At 35.2% G+C, this 22,536-nt stretch overlaps 1 protein-coding gene across 1 annotated transcript in view; it reads right to left on the bottom strand.

The window, feature by feature from the left end:
- LOC112053564 (uncharacterized) overlaps window positions 1–22,536 on the bottom strand; it is a 35,079-nt gene that overhangs the window by 11,580 nt on the left and 963 nt on the right. The window contains exons 2-14 of the mRNA XM_052884689.1: window positions 21,340–21,482; window positions 20,676–20,821; window positions 19,856–19,958; window positions 11,337–11,469; window positions 10,026–10,130; window positions 8,339–8,450; window positions 7,425–7,609; window positions 6,507–6,559; window positions 6,077–6,142; window positions 5,558–5,807; window positions 5,018–5,061; window positions 4,564–4,623; window positions 3,028–3,156 (exon numbers count right to left, since the gene is read on the bottom strand). Of these exons, the coding sequence (XP_052740649.1) occupies window positions 3,028–3,156; window positions 4,564–4,623; window positions 5,018–5,061; window positions 5,558–5,807; window positions 6,077–6,142; window positions 6,507–6,559; window positions 7,425–7,609; window positions 8,339–8,450; window positions 10,026–10,130; window positions 11,337–11,469; window positions 19,856–19,958; window positions 20,676–20,821; window positions 21,340–21,482 (1,529 nt within the window). The remainder of the gene's footprint in view (window positions 1–3,027; window positions 3,157–4,563; window positions 4,624–5,017; window positions 5,062–5,557; window positions 5,808–6,076; window positions 6,143–6,506; window positions 6,560–7,424; window positions 7,610–8,338; window positions 8,451–10,025; window positions 10,131–11,336; window positions 11,470–19,855; window positions 19,959–20,675; window positions 20,822–21,339; window positions 21,483–22,536) is intronic.

Here is a 22,536-nt window from a genome sequence, read left to right as displayed (position 1 = left end):
TACGCATACGTGTATTCTAAGTTTCTTTTAACTTTTCTTTACAGCCCTACTCGATGTGTACTGTTTACCAACAAATTCAGTTGAGTAATGTCTATGCTTGCGGTATGTTGTGCTTTTTGAGATGGATGAGTGGTGATCAGGAAGGGAAAATGATATGAAAAAACTTTTAACATTCTGTGTTTATTTACTATGATAACATTCTTAAAAGAAAACCATTTTAACAATAAAGTAATATTTTAAAATCAAAGTAATTAGTCTCGCTTATGTACTTAACAAAAAAAATAAAGAAATTAACAAAAAAATTGGCCAAAGCCAAAACGATCAAAAATAAGTAAAATAATAAAAAAGGATATGAGCCATGTATGTACTTGCAAAAAATTAAAAATACAATAAAAAACTTTTTAAAACAACAATAAACATCTAACATTAAAATGTAAATAAAACTCTACGCCTGAAACCTAAAATAATTTAGTGTACTTGGCGTAAGTAGGTAAATAATAAGATTTAAAAAATGAGAACTTTGCGAACTATTATTCTAATAATATGTAACAATCATAAAATTTAATATTTCAATTTAAGAAATATCATTCAAATGGTTAGATCTCTTTTTAATATCAATAGTCTTATAATCCTAGCATAGAATACCACTTTTGTGGATTATGAGACTACTCGTACTTTTTCACTAAAAAACAAGTGTTTACACAAAATACTAAGGTACAAGGTAATATTAAGGCACAAGGTGTTAATTTTTCATGCATTTATGGAATAGTAAATGGCGCAAAATGAAATGATAACGAACAATGAATCCGCAAGCATTACAATCATCTTCAGGCTATTTGAATTTCCAGAGCGTGGCGTACCTACTTACAGAAGAGAGAATTTGAAACCCAACACGCTGCTCCGAAGCGAACATTACAATAAAAAACGAAGCGTGGTTCAAGACACCTTTTCCACTGTTCAATATAACCTCCCACAATGCAATTAGAACTAATGACTACTGTATATTTTGAATTCATGCTGTGAACCGTGAATATGTATTATTTCTAAAATAATGAACTTTTTCTTTTATAGCAACTGTCACAGCAATTTCTATAATATTATAACATTTTCATCATGACAAAGAAAATATAGATATACATAACATTTAAATATTATTATATTACAACAAGAAATCGCCTGTAATATAGACCTTACTGTACAACCAAAGCAAATGGTCATCATAAAATAGAACATCCCTAATGCTAAGTATCACTTTATATAATTAATCAGTCTTTGAGTTTACTAATAGATTAAGGTTAGGATTTTTCGTAGCACGTTCATGTCAAAAGATTTGCACGTTTATAAATTATTGATTACGAATTTACTTGAAAACCTTTTTATTTACATCTCAATTGTTACCCAATTCCGATGTATGTATGAAAGTTTATAAACATGAAACCCTTTTAATTACTATAAAAATTCCGGATTCCCACCTATAATTATATTGTTTAAATAATAAAAGGTGAAAGGGAAATGCCCACCGGCCAATACAACGTCCGCCTCATAGGTATACCCCCATATAAAAATATATGGAGATGATGTATCACTAAGTATACAGTTAAATAATTGGTTTAATAATAAAGTACGTTTCTTTAAGAAAACCCCAATTTTTTATCACTATTCTTGCTCAAAACGTTCGCCGGTGTACCAAAGCAGTGAAGTAACATTTGAAGCTGTATTTTTACTATTATTTTTTCTGATACTAAGAAGCTTAACTTTATGGTCAACGATCTATGGTTGCCCGTTGGGGACAAATTAAAGATGTCGTAAAACAGTGTTTGCTACACTTTCATGTTAAAATAATGATTTCATTGTTAAAGTAGAATTATCAAGTTTTTTTTAGATATAAGTAGATTGCCGGATGGTAGGTAGAATATGTCAGGACCGGTTGGGCATTCCCTTTTCACCATTTTGTTTTTACCATTAGATAGATAGATAGATATTCTTTATTTGCACACGACAAAGACAAATACATACCATTGTACTGTACAGGACTTATGTGATATGACATGTGATGCAACTATATTCTGATAGATAGTAATGATCATTAGATATGAAAATAAATAAATAAATAGCATGAGAGTAGATGATTAGCCTTTATTAATGGTCCATTACTGGGCCCAGCCTCCTTATAGAAGATGGGATATGGAGCTTAGACCCATCAGGCTGCTCCATTGCGGGTTGGCGGGACTAATGATATGAATCCCGCCCATGGTTATAACAATATAATATATTTGTGTCATTAAGCCTAATTAAATTACAAGTCCAAAACAACTCTTTCCTTTCCTACAGGGTATATCGTGGAAAAAGATAGCTCTGTTTCTGTCTTATATCTTATGTATTTAATTGATTATGAAACACGGCTAAAACTCACGTGATATTACGTCGGAGTATGCCCGACTAGTTTCGAACCCATACGGGGCCCTTAGTCATGAGCTGGTTCTTGCATCGCGGCACTATCCAAACTGAATCGTGAAGAAGTTTGGATCGTGCCGCGATGCAAGAACCAGCTCATGACTAAGGGCCCCGTATGGGTTCGAAACTAGTCGGGCATACTCCGACGTAATATCACGTGAGTTTTAGCCGTGTTTCATAATCAATTAATATGAATAACACTCACGATAGTTTAAATTCTTATGTATTTGGTATTATTTTTCATTAATGGCCATAATATCACTGTAGAATCATTTTATAAGTTTCGATGTCGTTCTTAAGCAAAAATGCTTATTATTTTTGGAAATTTCAGGATTTAAAAGGTTAAATGGTTGTGGGAATCTTGCATAAAAGACTTGTTCCTTCATTAGAATCATGAAAATTTAAATTGGAAATAAAGATGGGTTTAAGTCACATATATCACGTTGGGGAGGCTTAAAAGCGTCGTGGATATCAATGTAACTTATAATATGAAATGAAGAAACTTAATATTAAAAATGAAATAAATTAGGTATCTGTAAATATGTATTCGCAACATCCCTGGTATATGCTCACCTTTTTGACTTCCTGGCCATCCTCTGATTTGTATACAGCTGAATATTCGCCGTTGTTTATCTTTTTCACATTATTTTTAGGAAATTCTTCCTTTACATTTAAACTGTCCTTTTGGATGTGATTCGCGTTCTGCAAATAAAAAAGAAATTAGGCATACGTGAAGTAATAATGAATATAATTAAACTATACTTATTTGTCGGCCTGCGTGGTGCAGTGGTATGCGCGGTGAATTTACAAGACGGAGGTCTTGGGTTCGATCCCCGGCTGGGCCGATTGAGGTTTTTCTTAATTGGTCAAGGTCTGGCTGGTGGGCGGCTTTGGCCGTGGGTAGTTACTACCCTACCGGCAAAGACGTACCGCCAAGCGATTTAGCGTTCCGGTACGATGTCGTGTAGAAACCGAAAGGGGTGTGGATTTTCATCCTACTCCTAACAAGTAAGCCCGCTTCCATCTTAGATTGCATCATCTTTTACCATCAGGTGACATTTAATCAAGGGCTAACTTGTAAAGAATAATAAAAAAAATAAAAAAAACAATACACACATCGCTATCTAGCCCCAAAGTACGAGTACGAGACTGTGTAATAGATAGCTGTTTTTATCATATACATTTATATCATCATTAACAACCTATATTCGGCTCACTGTTGAGCACGAGTCTCCTCTCAAAATAAGAAGGGTAAGGCCTCAGTCCACCACGCTGGCCCAATGCGGATTGCCAGACTTTACACACGTAGATAATTAAAAAAATTCTCAGGTATGCAGATTTCCTCACGATGTTATCCTTCACCGTTTGAGATACGCGATATTTAATTTCTTACATTAAATATCAATATATTAACATATTTATATCTTACATAATAATTAAATTCTTATATAAAGTAGAAAACACACCCAGACACTGGAAAAAACTGGATAAATCACACAAATATTATCCAGTTGTCGGAATTGTACCCACCCCCTACATATTTGAAAAAATAATCTAGTTTATTTATGGTCATAGAGCTTAGGCAATAGTCATGGTATACTTCTCGCCAAACATAGTTTCTGCTTCCCAAGCAAAACACAAACACAGCGTTTTCAAAGGCGAAGACGAGGTCCCCGATATCTGACGTCATCCAGACGTGGGCCTTTTAACTGACGATCTCGGGGCTGATACACTCAGGCCAAAACCACCCTTAAGGAACAGTCCTCTAAGCCGAGGTCCGAGTCTCAAAGGAGACGCCCTTAGAGAGACAATCAACGACCAAAAAACGGCCCCACTCAATGAGTGCCAAACACAACTTCTTGGCACTCAATTCGTTTAACATTATCAAACTCAACCATAAACTCAATCCTTAAGGTTGCATTTGCTCTGAATTTGGGATTTCATTGAATATTGGACTATATTTAAAGGCCTTTAGGTATAATTTTCTTTACCAACAATTTCAAAACTGTGAAGCAAAATTGGCCAGTTTTTAAGTGAAATTTTCTATATGATTGTGCGGCCTTTTATTATAAGAGGTCAATTAAATATACACATATAAAATTCACAAACCTTATTTTTGCCGGAATCAGCTGCAAACATGGAACATTTGAGAAATTCCATTGCTCCCGGCTGTGAACATAAAACAGAACTTTATTTTAAACTATTAAAAAAAACTTCCTTTGAAGGGTATTAGATATTGTTTTTAATGGCCCGAACAAAATGATTTATATCTAGAAATCGATACGTGGAGTGTCTCTAAATTTATTATTTTAAGTTTTATTTTGACAGCCTCCATTAGTTTGATTTAATTAAATCTATAATTTAATTAACAGTAATGTAATAAATTAATTACATATTGACGTGAAGATGAAGAATATATGATATGTATATATGTGAGCAATAATAATATAGCTATATGTATTTCTTTTTGTTTAAAAAAATAGATTTAAAAATATGAGCGTTGAACGAATAAATACATTACAATTAGTTACATTTTACAAGTTATCCAATATTATTTTGTTACCTCACTTATTTCTGGTAAGCTGCTATCGAAGTTTTTGAAGTATTCTGCAAATATAAAATTACGAGTATGTACACAAACATAATTATTACTGTGATATTCCTACCCATATAATAAGGTTAAAGAAAAAAAACTCATCTCTGTTTCTCTCATGGATATTTGAGTAAATTTGAAAGTCAATAGGGTAGTGGACTCATATAAAAAATATAAACAATGTATTAATGTATTAATTAATAAAAGTTAAGGATTTCATAGAAAAAGTATTTAGTCCATTTTTCCAAACGTCAAAAACGCTGTCGTCCATTTTGTGACGTCACGATGTTACCGTTACACGTCACGTACGTTTTATGACATTTAACTTACACAAACCGACATTTTGGGGAGCTCTTTACACGACGACAACGAATACAACAATGAAACATCGATTCTACAGAAAAAGGTTTTATAAACGCGTTAGATCGTTGATCTTATACTTTGACATATACGTAATGTCTAGGGAGGCAGGTCCCCTGTATAACTCGTCTGAGACTAGTGGTAAGTTACCGGCTAGTGGTAGGTCGGCCTCACAGAAGCGCCGCCTCTCTTCCGGGTCGATGCTCCGCTGTAGAATGCGGTCCATCTCGGAGGAGTGCAGCTGCAACTCGGGCGGGCCGGGCGGCGCGGGCACGTTGGGCTGGCCCAGCATGGGGCTCAGCTTGGCGACCCCACCGCCCGATGCTGACCCCATTTCGTACAGGATAGCGTCTGCCATCAGTATGTCTGACGTCGGAGCCACTTGCTGTATTTGCGGTACCTGGAATCAATGATATTAAATACTGTTAGATGTTACTAGGTCATGAAAAATGAGGCGCTCAAAAGTGGAAATTTCCACATCTCAATGTTAGTTGTGGTCAGCAACGAACGTTCTTTAAACAAATAATAAATAAATATCGTCTACAATGTCGAGTAGTGTATTCAGGAAGTGTAAAAACATAAATAAAAAATGGAATTAAAGACAAAATTGTGCGCTTAGTTTTGTAGCCTAATATAGCCTTTTGTATTCGGATCGAAGCGAAAACTTACCGTAAATGGAACCGCTGCAGGGATATCCTTCATTATTTCATCTTCGTTTTTGAAAAAATTGTTGTTCTACAAAATAAAAAAGGAAATCTTAGGGTCCCAATTTTTTTATCACAAAATGTAAATAATATTATGCTTTGAAAATTAAAAATTCAGAGTTTAGATTATTAATATATACAGGAATAAAAAAGCGTTTAAGTTAGTCATCTTTACCTCTTTTAAGTTAATATGTCTACAATGACATGTTACAGTGCATTGCAATCTCGCCAATCTCACCAAATGGTCACTTAACGTTTGGTGAGATTGGAGAGAATGGTGAGCATTGTTCCAGAATTGTTCAATAAAAAATATACAAAAAGTTTCCTTAAACGCTTCTGCTTAAAACTATTTATTATTAGTTTTTGAAAAATTTAAAGCGCCAGGTAATACGTACATCAACATTTTCAACAGTAATTGGCAACTCACTGTAGCTTTTTATTGAGCTACCTGAAATCACAAATATTCTTATTATAACAGAAATTTATTAAGATAGAAAGTTTACTTACATTTATAAAGAATTTACTGCATCAAAATAAAAAATACTCCAAGGAAAGCTGAAATATTACTTTCCGATAAAATAACCTTTTTTGCGCTAAATTTATTCAAAATCTGTCCAGTAGTTTTTACGTACAAGAGTAATATACATCCACATATATACAAACTTTCACATTTATATTATAACTAGCGGACGCCCGCGACTAGTACGCGTAAAATTCAGTTTTTCACAAATCCCGTGGGAACCATGAATTTTTCGGGACAAAAAGTAGCCTTATAGTAAGTAGCGTAATGTTACTCAATAACGTCCTCTATCTTAAAGTGCAAGTCCCATTAAAATCCGTTCCTAATATTAGCGCGTACATACATACAGACAAAAAAAGCTCGATTGAGTTTTAGTATCGTGTAAATAACTGTAAGTACTTGACATAATACATTTATTTTGAAATCACAGACAGACAGATATATATTGATGTCGATTAACACTGCGCTTTTCAGTGCGGGGTCGCCATTCCAGCACTTTGGGACCCCATCGGTTCTTCGAACCATGTGCCCCGCCCATTGCCACTTCCGCTTCGCGACTCGTTGAGCTATGTCAGTGACTTTGGTCTTGCTTGACCCCCCACTAGGTGGACCGAGGACATCAAGAGGGCTGCCGGAAACCTTTACATACTAGCGGCTCGAAACCTGGAAGACCATGCAAGAGGTCTATGTCCAGCAGTGGACGTCCATCGGCTGATGATGATGATGATGATGATGATGATGTCGATGATGGATGATGATGATGACATATTGATTACTATGAATCGACATTTACCTGAATTACTTTCAAGCGAGGAGTACGATGAAAAGTCCGCTTTTCTCTTCTTGTTCATCCTATGAATGGTTTCCGCAATGTATGTGAATTCTTTGGGCTCGCTGGTTCTGCCGTCGGAAGGGCGGACAAGCTCCATATACACTTTCATATTGTTTGGCGTTTTCGGATCTCTATACCGCGGTGTCCTGTTATATCAATTACAGTAAACCATTACTTAAATCATTTATTATTATCATTTATCACCATCAGGCAACGTTTTTTATAATACTATAACTTTTACATGACTACAAAATCACCGCAAAAAGTAATCCGAATTTAGCTACTCCATCCCAATGAAATCTCCAATGAAATTAGGACAATTAGCCGCTTTTGTTCGCCTCAATTCTGATGCGATGTGCTAGTGATATATCTCTATTATAAAATCTTTGCCATCAGGTGAAATTGTAACAAAGAGTAAATTGATAAGGATTGTAGTCAAGGGCTAACTTGTAAAGAATAAAAAAATCAGTTATTTTACCCACACCAGAAAGACTAAGATGCGCTAAATTTTGCAGCGAAGGAACGAAAGAGAGAGCGTTATTTTCCATTCTATTTTACTATTAGCATTCTCTTTGTATGCTATACTCAGCATTGAGAGCTTGCGCACGCAGCATAAGCTCTCAATAAGAAAAAATCCCGCGATTTTGAAATATTCTTCATTGGTGCTTCGCTTCCTATTGATCTTAGAATTAGCATGATAATATATAGCTTATAGCTTTCCTCGATAAATTGGATATCTAACACCGAAAGATTTTTTTAAAATCGGACCAGTAGTTCCTGAGATTAGCGCGTTCAAGCAAGCAAACGAACAAACAAACAAACTCTTCCGCTTTATAATATTAGTATAGATTAAAAATACTGTCATTATCCCTTACCTGAAAACGATAGCGTATTGGTGATGTACATCACTCTGTAGGAATGTTCCGTTTGCGGTCCAGCCGCGGTCACCATTTTCGTCGATTTCAAAAAATCGTATCATTATATTTTCTGAAACGGTAAAACAATCACGATCTTACCTTCTATATGTGTGTGAGTGAAACCTGAATAAAAACTCTCTTACAAATTAAACAGCATCGTCACTTAACAAAAAGTGAAATCGCAGTAAAGGCTTAGTAAATCTTTTTAACCGACTTAAAAAAAGGAGGAGCTTATCAATTCGTCGAAATCTTAAATTTTTTAACAAAAAAATTTAACCGACCTCAAACAAATGAATAGAAAGGATATGGAGCGATGTTATTTTTAACTTTTTAGAGTAATAATGCATATTTTATGTCGGTTAATTTATAAGTTAAAAACATTTTATTTTTCTGTTTTTAGTGTCTCCCAGATCGTAAACGCCACAGTATGGGCAATTTTGTTCACTTGTTTCAGTTATTTTTATTTTTAAGCTACCTCACCGATTTTTGTAAAAATTAAATGGGACTCTGGAAGTATACTCTATCAACAAAAAAATAATTTTCAAAATTGCTTAGTAAATGAAGAAGTTATGTAGTAACAAATATTAAAAAAAAAATACAACAGCTCCACTCGTAGGGTTGAGGTGACGGAATTTATTCCGTCTTCTTCAATCTCGCTCTTAAGAATATCTCGCTCGCTATTTAGCGAGATTGAAGAAGCCACGGGTTGGATTCTCGCCCACTCCTTACAAAGTCTTGACTAATTTTAGGGAAGAATTTTTTAAGAATATCTGCCACATTGAAAGATAATGGATTAGTTAAGTATTCTTCTGAAAAAAAAAAGGATGTCTCATTATTTTTAAGGGGTACAGAAAAAACGTAGTGTAACTGTACCATCCAAAAAATGAGTGAGTTTTAGCCGTGTTTCATAATCATTTAATATCCAAAAAATCGTTTTGTTACTGACAGATAAAAAAAACTTTCATACGCGAGCGAAGTGACAAGATTGTACCTACCTATAAATCAAGCGATAAACAATTGCTAACATTATGTAATCACTAATGATTGTTTTTTAATCATTTTTAATTAAATAAATAGTGCAAATAATAAATATAAATAGCACTCAGAACCTCATTACAAGCTGCTTACATGTACTTAAGAGGCTTAATGGGTAACAATTTAACCAGCTTAAGGGCATTGACTAATTTTTTATTTAAGTAATTAGTTTTTAAGACAATTAACATTAAAAAATAAAAAATAATCCAAACAGACCATCGTTATGAAATCAAATCATCGTTAGTAAAATGTCTACAAAGTTGTGAATGATAAGTATATTGATTAATGACTATTTTTTATTACGAGTTATTGCTCCTAATGGTTTTCACAATTTTCTATTTAGAAAAATATATTTAAAAATAAAGCTTGTGGTGAAGAAAAGAAGAATATATTAAAAAATAAAACTTTGACTGAAGGCGCTACAAGTACTTTATAGCAGTCTATAATGCTAGAAGGTTAAAAAGGACCCCTTGAAAACAGAGCCGTAAACCCAAAATATAAAAAAAATATATAGGTACTTTATTTTCCGCAACATGAGGATTTTTTCTGTTTCGGTTTACGTTATTCCTACTGCTATGTATGAAGAAACAATGGAAAATGAAACACTTACTTTTATTTACTTTTTCGACGAAAATAAAAACGTCGTCACCTCCCTGCGGCTTGCCGTTGCATCGACTTATCCGGCATATTTTTAAGTCGTTAGTTGCAGCGCTTTCTGAAATAAAATACAAATAATTATACTATTTATTTAATCTAAATACCTCATTGTCCAGTGGTTAGTCTGTGTGGCTTCGAATGACCTGGCTCTGGGGTCCCTGAGTCGGGCAATGAAATATTGAGCATTTCTGTCTTCTAAGAAATTTTCAATACCTAAAAGTTCTCGGGCATTTTTTAATTCTTTACAAGTTAGCTCTTGACTTGTACATATGTTTTCTGTGCTCTTGACTGAGTACGAGTATGTACGTAAGTGATGATGCAATCTAAGATGGCAGCGGGCTAACTTGTTAGGAGGAGGATGAAAATCCCTTTTAGTACACGACATCGTACCGGGACGTTAAATCGCTTGGCGGTACGCTTTTGCCGGTATAGTGGTAACTACCCACGGCCGGAGCCTCCCACCAGCCCAGTTAATCAATCGGCCCAGTCGGGGATTGAACCCAGAACCTCCGTCTTGTAAATCTACCGCGCATACAGCTGCGCCACGGGGGCCAAATTCAAAATCCATTTATTTCAAGTAAGCTCAGTTTACAAGCACTTTTGAAACGTCAGTTGACTATTTATTAAGATTCTACCACCGGTTCAGAAGGCAAAAAAAACCGGCAAGAAACTCAACAGTTGCTCTTTTAAAAAAAATGTACACAGTATTATAATTTAAAATTGATAACAACATTAGCATTTCTTATAGTTTTACTTCCTGTGTGAAGGTGGAAGCTGATCCAATGGCCTTCAAGCACCTTTATCATTAAGGAACTCATCAATGGTGTAGTAACCTAGACTAAGTCTCAAGCCAAGCCTTGGAGATGGGAAGTTGATGGACTGATGGTGTTACATCTCCGTGCCCGGGAAAGTACGTTAAGCCGACGGATTCGGTCATGATTAAATAGATAATCCGATAATGTATAACATTTGATTCGTTAATTATAAGACACCCTTTGTATTATCACACTAAAACTAATCACTAATATTATAAAGGCGAAAGTTTGTGTGTAAGTGTGTAAATATGTTTGTTCCCCTTTTACGCTGCCGCTACTGAAGCGATTTGGCTGAAATTTGGAATGGAAATAGATTGTACTCTGGATTAACACATAGGCTACTTTTCATCCCGGAAAAATCCATGATTCCCGCGGTATTTGTGAAAAACTGAACTCCACGCGTATGAAGTCGCGGGTGTCCGCTACTTATCGAATAAAAACAAACTCACTCATGTTGTGAATAGGCTCAGAGTACACAGGCAGACAAATCTCAGCATTCGTGTTGACGTCGTGCGCGCTGAATTTCAGCCGAACGATATTTAAATTGATATTTTTTGCCTGGTTCTCGCACATGAGCCGAAGCTAGAAAAAAAATATAAAATGAAAACAACAAATGTTACATACCGCATCCTCTACAAAAGAACATTGTCAAAGTCGCAGGCCGAATGATTCAGTTATCAACGATTGGCAAAACGCACGACCGCAAGCTAGCACCATATCCGACTCACTGACAAAACAATTTGCGTGTAGTTTAGCTTAATATCCACCATGGCATGTTATTGCATAATTTTTATAACTATTAACTGTAACTATTGTTAACTGACTACCTAACTAATACCTACTCTTCTATGATAAGACTGCGACTATTAATATTTTTGATTCTAAATTAATTATTTTTCAACCAAGTTATCTATACTATATTCGTTCGTTCGTTATCAACCCATATACGGCTCACTGCTGAGCTCGAGTCTCCTCTCAGAATGAGAGGGGTTAGGCCAATAGCCCACCACGCTGGCCCAATGCGGATTGGCAGACTTTGCACACGCAGATAATTGAGAAATTCTCTGGTGTGCAGGTTTCCTCACGATGTTTTCTTTCACCGTTTGAGACACGTGATATTTAATTTCTTAAAATACACACAACCGAAAAGTTGGAGGTGCATGCCCCAGACCGGATTCGAACCCACACCTTCCGGGATCGGAGGCAGAGCTCATATCCACATAGATTCTTTTACCGCTAGAAAGTTTTTCCGAAGGTCATAGGCTATATTTTACCCCAGTATTATGTTTATAAGTTTAGGCCCACCAAGCTGCTTCTATGGTATTGACCGAGACAGACAGCGGTCGTGCTCTGCGAGACACGGGCGAATTTTTATTAGAAAAATTAAAAACTAAATATTTTATAGCCCGACCCGGACTCAAACCCAAGGTCCAAGATCAAGATCCGGCTACACAGGCTAACCTGTAGGTACCGAAACCTAAACAACACTTGACCAACGATTGTTTTTATGTTTGTACTTTAAATCACCGATAAGCCAACCAGCATTGGTTTCCTACATACGAATAGGTACATCATGAGTCATGTCATTCTGAAGTGTTTCTCAGATAGCATCATGGGTACGGTGACAGTGTGACGTGTCACGTGCATAATACGTACTATTATCGTGAATCGCAGCAAAATTGTCAAGAGTGAAACGAACTGTCACCCGCACCATCCTACATGAAACGAACTGTAGTTGAGTTATTAAGTAAATCCTTCGATCGGTTAAAAATATCACAAACACTTGTACAAGTTGATCGACGTTCGTAATACTAGGGAGTGGATTGAAGTGTGCGTGTGCGACTGCGAGCACGTACATATTCAAATGGACCGACGGCCTACAATAGCCAGACATACCTCATTTTAGGCAAGCTATTTATTTTGACTGGTGGGTGACTTCGGCCGAGGCTAGTTACCACCCTACCGGCAAGGCCGCCAAGCGATTTAGCGTTCCGGTATGTAGACACCGAACGGGGTGTGGATTTTCATCCTACTCGCTAGCAAGTTAGGCCGCTTTCATCTAAGATTGCATCATCACATACTAACAGGTGAGATTGTAGTCAAGGGTTAACTTGTAAAGATATTAAAAAAAAAAGGTGAAAGTTGTCAGCATATTCTGCTTAATAGTTAAATACAAGCCAAGTAGCCAATTATGGAGTTAGGACTGTGGTTTTGGAATAAAGCAGATTTCAAGGGTCTAGACAGTCTATAAGGCGTGTTTTTAACAGATTGTAAGAAAGGTTATGTTTTTCGCGCGTATCTTTTTAATATTATATCTCGGCATATGAGAAATTATGTCCCCAGTTGTCAGTCACTTAGCTTCGCGGCAACCCTCTGAAAGACGTCATTACATTTTTTTACATGTCTCTTGCACAGGGTTGCCTCGAAGGTAAAGGTCCAGCGATGGGAGACTTGATTCTTCATGATATTCTGCAGTAAATAATTATTAAAAAATTACGTTTTATACTTGGACAACTGAGGATAATAATTGTCAAGAATCCACTTTGAACCAGCTACCTTCCAAAGCCACCACAGTCCAAATACTATTGGCGCTAACATGCGAACAAGTGAAGAGAGAATAGACAAACTGTCGTCCAATGGCGGCGGAGCTATCCCATCTCTTTCGTACCAGCGCAATGAAAGAGATAGCGATATTTCCGGTTGCGCCGTCATTGGTTGAATTTTCTCTATATCTCGTCGGTCCCATCTTAGCGCGATAGTACCAGTATGAAAACATAGTAACAGTATGAAATGAAAACTCCCACTGGGCACACTGGCTACCATAGGTATTATCTATGGTAGGAGTATGGGCTGAAAAACTTTCATTCTTTCTAAAATGTGTTATCAGGTACGAGTATATCTGGCAACCGCAGGCGCACGTTTTAGTACGTTCTTCATTTTAAATAGCACTTAAAATAACTTACTAAAGTTTGTATAACAATTAACAACGGCAATTCATTTACTCGTACGAGTACAACTGGCAACACGTGTGCCTTCACAAAAGTTGTGTTGGTTTCATTGTTTGTTACGTCAACATAACAAAGAACACAATTCAGTACTTATCAATGTTTTTATAGTTTTAGGTTAGTTTACTTGTTTTGAGGTTAATGGTCTATACTCGTATAATAACGGCTTGGTAGTTTTGTTACGCGATACTCGTACTAAAACACAAAGAAACTTTCTTAATACCTAGGCGATATTTTTTCAAGTGGAGATAGTTGAAAGGTTGAAGAGTGAATTATGCAATTTTTGTCTCTTTTTAGCTAAAATGGAAGTGGAAGTTTGTATGGAGCAGGGTAGGGGTATAAAAGAATTGCACACACACATGCCTCTGCTCGTACGAGTATATAATAACGGTTTGGTAGTTTTGTTAAGCGATACTAAAACACAAAGAAACTTTTCAAAATATTTTGTCTGTCTGCTTCTTTCTGTCCGGTCTAATCTCCGAATTCTGCGTTACGACGGAAACGATTTCAATTGGACTTTTACTCGCGATACTTTCTTAACAATGTGTTTGCTACAGTGTTAGGTTATTTTACTTGTTTAAAGGTTCTATACTATAATAAGGTAGTTTTGATAAGCGATACTAAAAATATTTCTTTACTCTGCTAAAACACAAAGCTGCATGCCTGTCTTTCTAACCGGATAAAGCTCTGGTACGACTGTACAATTTCAATGACACTTTTACTCGCGATACTTTCTTAACGATGTCTTTGCTACAGTGTTCGGTTAGTTTAAAGGTTCTATATATTGTACTCGTATATTCGTGATACTAAAAGACATACAAAACTTTTTTATCTGCTATGTCTTTTCTTCCGGGATCTCTGGTATGCCGTGATAGCCCAGTGGAGGAAACCAGCATACCAGAGAACTTTCGCATTGGGGCAGCGTGGTGGACTATTGCCTTAACCCCTCTCATTCTGAAAGGAGACTCGAGCTCAGCAGCGAGCCGAATATGGGTAGATAATGAGTGATCTCTGGTAGGTAGTACGGCTGAACCGATTTCAACAAGACTTTTACTCGCGATACTTCACATCGAAACTGTGCCATAAACATGGAGCTTATTAAACAGGAAGAGGAAATAATCTGTAATTTTAGATGTGTGCCTGACTGTCAATGGTATGTAAATACAGACAGGATGTTTATTAAAGTACCTATTCTTTTATCTTTCGCTGAACACCATTCGTCTCGGCTTACTATGCAATACACGCCGTCCATTGTGTGATTATGTTTACGACTACGTGTAATATACTTGTTGTTGTTTAAACCCAAATGCGTTTGTAAGGTTATTATGTGTTAGGTCATGGACAACCCAGGACTTGTGTTCAGATATTCACTGAAAGACAGAAGGTTATTGAGTAACTAACTTTTTATCCCGCAGAGAATTCATGGTTCTCGCGGTAGGTATTTGTGAAAAACTGAATTTACGTGGACGAAGTCGCGGGCGTCCACTAATAACGAATACAAATCCAGCTTACACACCTCTGATAGTTAAATACTGATCGAATTGAACAATAACAAAGCTGAAGCTGAACAAAACAAATAATGTAAACAAATATTTTCTAAGGAACCTCAAATAGGCACTCGATAACCGAGTTCCTTGTAATGCGTCATTTTGTCGGCTTTAGTCTTTATAAGTATGACCCGTTGTATTTCAAATTTCAATAACTAATTAAGATATCGACTTTATATTTCAACGGCGTTTATCAAACTACAAAACATTATAAGCCTAAGAATTTCATGTCTAATCAAAGTACCTATAACTTCAAAAATATACACATTTAACTTCACGGAATCATCAATTTGACCGCTGCGGTCTTTAGTGTTAATACAAGTTAGCCCTTGACTATAATCTCACCTGATGGCAAGTGATGATGCAATCTAAGATAGAAGCGGGCGAAGTTGTTAGGAGATGAATGAAAGTCCAAGCCCCTTTCGGTTTCTACATTGCATCGTAACAGAATGCTAAATCGGTTGGCGGTACTTCTACCATACCAGTAGGGTGGTAACTAGCCACGGCCGAAGCCGAAGGCCGAACCAGCCAATTTTCTATCCCCAACAAAAAAAATTGTATAGAACTCTTTGTATTTAGGCTAATCTCAACCTCAAGAGTCAAGTGACGTCCACTCTACAAGTTAGAATGTCAAGGCTAGACATTAAGGTACGTAAGGTGAGTATGGTGTCATTTATCGTCACATTCAAAATATAAGGAGTGTGGTCATATATGGTATATAATGGTAAGTATAACGAAAACTGATATTACGTACCTGCTTAGTGCGAAAAATATAATACCTACTTACCTACATAGATAATATCTATATTTTAATCAGTTTGGATTCTTAATACTTAAATAAGTTACCTTAATATTTTTTTTTATATATATTAATAGTGCTTTGTTGAATGGAAAAAATGTAATAAGTACTATTAATTACGGTGACCGCGCTTTCTGCCGTGGATTAATTTTGAATTTTGAATACAAATACAATTAGAAATTTGTGCGTAAAATACAATTAGAATTTTGTGCGATGAGCATACGATTAGGTGTTTCCCAGGTCAGTAATCATTTTACAAAAATATAACTCAAAACATGAACGATTTATATTAAAAAAACTTTGAAGCCCTTTTTAACCATTTTGGGGTAGAATTTTGAATGACATTATTCTAAGTATTTTATTTTTGTACATATACCAAATTATAAATATTACAAATGTAACTTGAAAAATTAAGGACTTTTCATACAAATGTTTAACCCCTGTTTCATCCCCTTCTGATTCAATTATCGCGACTAAAAGTATCTTACAACCTTTTACGTATTATGGCATCAAATCGTGCTAAGTTTAATTTAAATTCATTCAATAGTTTCAACGTGATACCCGGTCAGCATTAAATACGGATATACAGTCAGACAAAAATTAAAACGATATAGGTAATATTTTATCGGTATTATAGTATCGATTATACAGGCTGCTCGGAAGTATTTATAGGAGGGGGTTATATTCTTTACCGAAAATTAATTAAAACAACGAACATGTGTTTAAAAATTAATATTTTCGGGGTAAATAATATTTAGTTTGTAAGTTGATCTAAAAATGTGTTCCTTTTACGACTCCTTATAATTATGACGTAGCTAAGTTTTACGTATTTTAAAATAACTGTATAATGTCATTTAACTAAAATAGCTTACAGAATTTGACCTGTTACAGTTTTATTATAAGTAGGTATCGATGATATAAGCATTGTAGTTATAAATAACAACAATGTTTCAATAGAAAATCCATGAATACTGTATGTTGCTATTTCGATCCATTACGTATCGTCATATTTTATCGTCCCGATAAGCTATCTTCCGAGTTAGTTACTCCTGTTTATTGCTATGTTAAGTTATTTTTTACAATTTAATTTTGCAAACTGTGATAGAAATAGTCATAAATTAACCAAAAATAGAAATTGTAGAATTTAAACGTTATTCATATTAATTGATTATGAAACACAGCTAAAACTCACGTGAAACGTCGGAGTATGCCCGACTAGTTTCGAACCTATACGGGGCCCTTGGTCATAAGCTGGTTCTAGCAACGCTGCACGATCCAAACTGCGACGCTATGGCCCCGTATGGGTTTGAAGCTAGTCGGCATACTCCGAGATTGTATCACGCGAGTTTTAGCCGTGTCTTTCGAAATCAATTAAAACTACTACTACTACTAATATACAGTCAAACAATTTAGAAAAATCTGTATCTAAAATTATTTAAATAATAATAATTAATAATCAATAGAGTCTTATGTTGCGCAAATATTAAAAAAGAATCCTCAGTCAAAGTCGCGGGAACCGTCTTGTTACCGATAAGCGGTATATTTTTATTACCTTTGTGCAAACATAACATTTCTCAGAACATACACAGCTTATCATTCAATAGCAGGTATTTTCTGGTCATAACACCATGATGGTCGTGATAATAAAAAAAAATTGAAATAAAACTTTAGAAATATCTATGAAGTATAAGTATTTTTAATAAATAAATAAAAAACTAGCGCATAAAATACGGTTACAGGGATACGGTTCACGTGATGCTAAGTGATTACCTACGATAAGTCATGACTATTTTGACACCAGCTTACCCTTAATATTTAATTTGTTCATTGCAATACCCCATTTTTATTTTACCTTAATTATTTATATTTTTTGATTTAGAGCTAGGTAGCTGTATAAACAATAAAAATTATAATTACGATTATATGGTAAGAAATATTAATTTTTTTTTGACGATTGTTTATACAAAGCGCCTCATGGGCACACACTCTTATTTATTCAACTTTATTGCAACAAACATAATATAAAAACATACAAAATCTTTTAACTAAGGATAAAATGCAGTACAAGAGGCGACCTTATCACTAATAGTGATCTCTTCCAGGTTACCTAACATGAAGGAGTGTACCAGTAACAAACAGGCTCTCTAAATCCCTCGCTCATAAAAGGACTCTTAATCATATTACGAGTAAATAGTACTATAATGCACTGCCATTCGTTGGACACAGGGTACCTATGTAGGCACATTTGTTTGTGTTACACAAGTTATAATAGTTATATTACATTACCTATTAGCCGACGCCCCGCGGTTTCACCCGTGTAGTGCCCGTTCCCGTGAAAAACGAGGATAAATACAGCCTATGAAACTCATAAATAACGTGGCTTTCTAGTGGTAAAAGAATTCTCAAAATCGGTTTAGTAGATCCGGAGATTTCCCTACCCCTACAATGCCACAAATTTAACCTCTTTATAATATTAGTATAGATAATAATGTATACTAGCGCATTACTAACGGGTGCCCGCAATTTTGTCCGCGTAAAATTTGGTTATTATTAATATCTCTGGAACCAAGTATTATCCAGGAAACGAAGTAGCTTTTATAATGCTCAATAACCTCCTCTATATTCCAGTGAAAGACCCATTAAATCGGCATAGTCATTCCATTATTTGATTAGCCCGAAAAAACAAACAGACGAAACTTTAAAAGTTTCTTTGTGTTTTCGTAGTGTTAACTATAAGCACTAGAGAAAACACAGTTATCACAATATTATATTATATTGTAGCACTCTTACATTACTGATTATATGGAGTATATAATACGCAATCATGCTTAATATAACCGTTACGAATAATCGTATTACCAGTCTAGGCCTTATTTTAAGATTAGGATCTTAGACCATGCTATTACCATGAATGTTACTGGGCTTATGGTGATAATATTTATCTCTGTCTATTTATACAATGACGTGATAGCCCAGTGGATATGACCTATACCTTCGATTCGGAGGGCGTAGGTTCGCATCCGGTCTAGGCCATGGACCTCCAACTTTTCAGTTGTGTGCATTTTAAGAAATTAAATATCACGTGTCTCAAACAGTGAAGGAAAACATCGTGAGGAAACCTGCATATTAGAGAATTTTCTTAATTCTCTATGTGTGTGAAGTCTATCTTCATTGCGCGAATGTGGTAGACTATTAGTCTAACCCCTCTCATTCCGAAAGGAGACTCGTGCTCAACAGTGAGCCGAATACGGGTTGTTAATGATGATGATAATTTATACAGATCACGCAGAGCAGATTCAAGCAGAAAATGTCACTACCTAAGCTTTGTGTAAACTTTAGTTGTTTCATTGAAATTAGAGATGAAGCGTAAGGTATATGGCAGCGATTTCGATGAAAGCTCCCAGGCAGGTTGAATATTTCCGATACTTCCAATAGTTGTCGTTATAAGTCAACCAATTCACACAAAACCTTGACAAATTGTATATCTTCATCATGAATCTATTAGTGAAAACCGTGTTAAAATACAGTAGTTTTTGAGTTTATCGCATACAGACGGACAGAAACGGCGAAGGAATTTAATTGATATAATAGAAATATGTAAGGAAGATGATACTTACTCCATTTTCATTTAAGTGTTTGATTTTCTCCTGAGAGTATTTTTGAAACAGTAATAATGCAACATCCTTTTTAGCCGTGTGAATTATACCCATACCACTGAATCTGTAAAAGCCAAATAACTGTTACTCATTGTATAAACAACAACAATAATATGCTTGTACCAATCTACTGGCTATTCGCAAAACAGTTTGCCATTCCATAACAATGGCGAGTGTACTATTAATCTTTCTCTGTGTAAGTGGCACATATCAGCATCATAAGAATCAGATGCATCACATTAAATTGTAGATTGGTGAGAACCGCACAATGCATTTCAGTAGACGCACTTGTATGACTTTCTATATACAAAGAATACTACGATCCTTTTGATGCTCAGACCAATTATTGTATAGGACCTGCCTCGCTAGACGTTACTTTTCTGTCAAAGTATATGATCAACGATCTGTCTCTATAGAATCAATGTTAAATAATTGTAATCGTGTTCATCGGTTAAAGAGCTCTGTAAAAATACCTTTTTGTGTAATTGAATTGTGTAAAAAACGGGCAAAAACTTCTAGTTTAGTATAAGATATATACAAAATCTAAGCTCAGAAAATGACAGACAATTTTGTTTGTGACTGTGAGTGCGATACAGGTCCTTCTATAATTGGTCTGAGTTTTGATGAGCGTTCGATACGCTGGTTTCCTCACAATGTTGATATAGAAACTGGACTTACTTTTTATCCCAATAACTGCATGGTTCTTGAGGGCTTTGTGAAAAAGAGAGTTTCACTTGAAGAGTGTTTGCTAGTTTTGTACATAAAAAGGAAAAATACTTACGCTACTCTATAACTGCCCTGTTGTGGTATTATACTTGTGACGTCTCTGTCTTGATCATCTTCCAGTAGCCGGTGAGGATGCTCCTCATCAACATCATGTCTGACCAGTCTACATCTTATTAATGCTGTGCCAGGGTAGTTTTTTAGCTAAAAATATATTATCAATGAGATTTTATACCAGCATGGCAAGTGAATTACGCATAGAGCATTTCAGCTAATCCTGATGATCTTCTAGTTTAGTAAATTCAGAATTCCTTATGGAAACTTCTGATCCTTCTAATTTCACACTATTGTTACAAACTAGTTTACACAAAATCTTGACAAAGTATATGTACATGAACTTTCTTCATTAATTACTTTATCTTTTGGTGAAAACTGCATAAAAATCTGTTTAATAGTTTTTTAGCATATAGACAGACAGAAACCATGGAAGACTTTGTTTTCCTCATATTATAATGTAATTGAAAAAAAAAACATTAAATCCATGAATTCTGCAGAACAAGACCTATCATTAAAATTAAGATCTTATCATTGAGATAAACCCAAAACAAAAGAGATTTCATAAAGTTATTTTTATTTCAATTGAATGAATAAAATTATTATTTAAACACTATCAATATCTAGTCTCTATTTAATTGTAGAGTTAATATAATTAAATAACTTACTTCAACTGTAGGATGTGATTTAGTTTTTGTGGTTGAGGTGGATTTTCCCAGTAGACATCCATGTGTCCCTATCATTTCACTTTTATATCTGAACCGGAAGTGGTCTTGTGGCTGCTCAGTAATTTTCAGATATGGCAGAGTGCCTACAATAAAAGCCAAAATTATTATTAATTAAGTTATCATTGAATACCTAGCCTATGTGGCTTCGGATTAAGAGGTCCCAGGGTCAAATCAATGAACAAAATGATGAATCAGGGATACAAGATACTGATTCTTTGTTTAAGAAATTTTCAGTTATAATTTTTAGCCTGTAGTTGGGAAGATGGTGGTAATACATCTGCACGTCTCAGAGAGCAGGTTAAGCCATAGGCCTCTGTCATTATCATTAAGTTAATTAAGTGGTTTTTAATAAATTTAATTATCACCTTATGCCCACCAACCTGCCTTGAAGCAATGTGGTGGGTTAAGCTCCATATCCATATATCCTAAAAGGTGGGAAGCCTGTCCTAGTATACCTTTAAAAGAGTGATTTGATAGAGATAATTAAGTGATGGTAAAGTTAAAGTACTTACATCTTTTAGGGTTCAATAATTCGCTATAGGATATTGTTACTCAACATTGTTGTTGTGAATACTCACAACAACAATGTTGAGTAACAATTACATTACTGCTTATTTCTATGTGCCTAATACATATGTATTAGGCACATAGAAATAAGCAGTAAGGTAGTAAATAAATAAGTAAGTAAATTATGTGTTTTCTACATTAAGTATATACAAGTTCAAAAGAATGATGATTTTAAAAGAGTTTATACTCTGTTTTAAAAGACCTTTTACACTAACTCTACATAAATAAATGAAGTTTAGTTTTGAATATTTAATTTTGTTTTAAGTAAATAAAATATCCATAAAATGCATAACAACAAACAATTCCTCCAGAGCAGTTATCAACCTATATTCGGCTCACTGCTCAGCTCGAGTCTCCTCTCAGAAAGAGGGGTTAGGCCAATACTCCGCCACACTGGCCCAATGAGGATTGGCAGACTTCACACATGCAGAGAATTAAGAAAATTCTCTGGTATGCAGGTTTCCTCACAATGTTTTCCTTCACCGTTTGAGACACGTGATATTTAATTTCTTAAAATGCACAAAACTAAAAAGTTGGAGGTGCATGCCCTGGACCAGATTTGAACCCACA

Source organism: Bicyclus anynana, chromosome 12 (assembly GCF_947172395.1).
Source record: "Bicyclus anynana chromosome 12, ilBicAnyn1.1, whole genome shotgun sequence".
NCBI lineage: Eukaryota > Metazoa > Arthropoda > Insecta > Lepidoptera > Nymphalidae > Bicyclus > Bicyclus anynana.
This window is presented reverse-complemented; position numbering and strand designations above follow the sequence as displayed.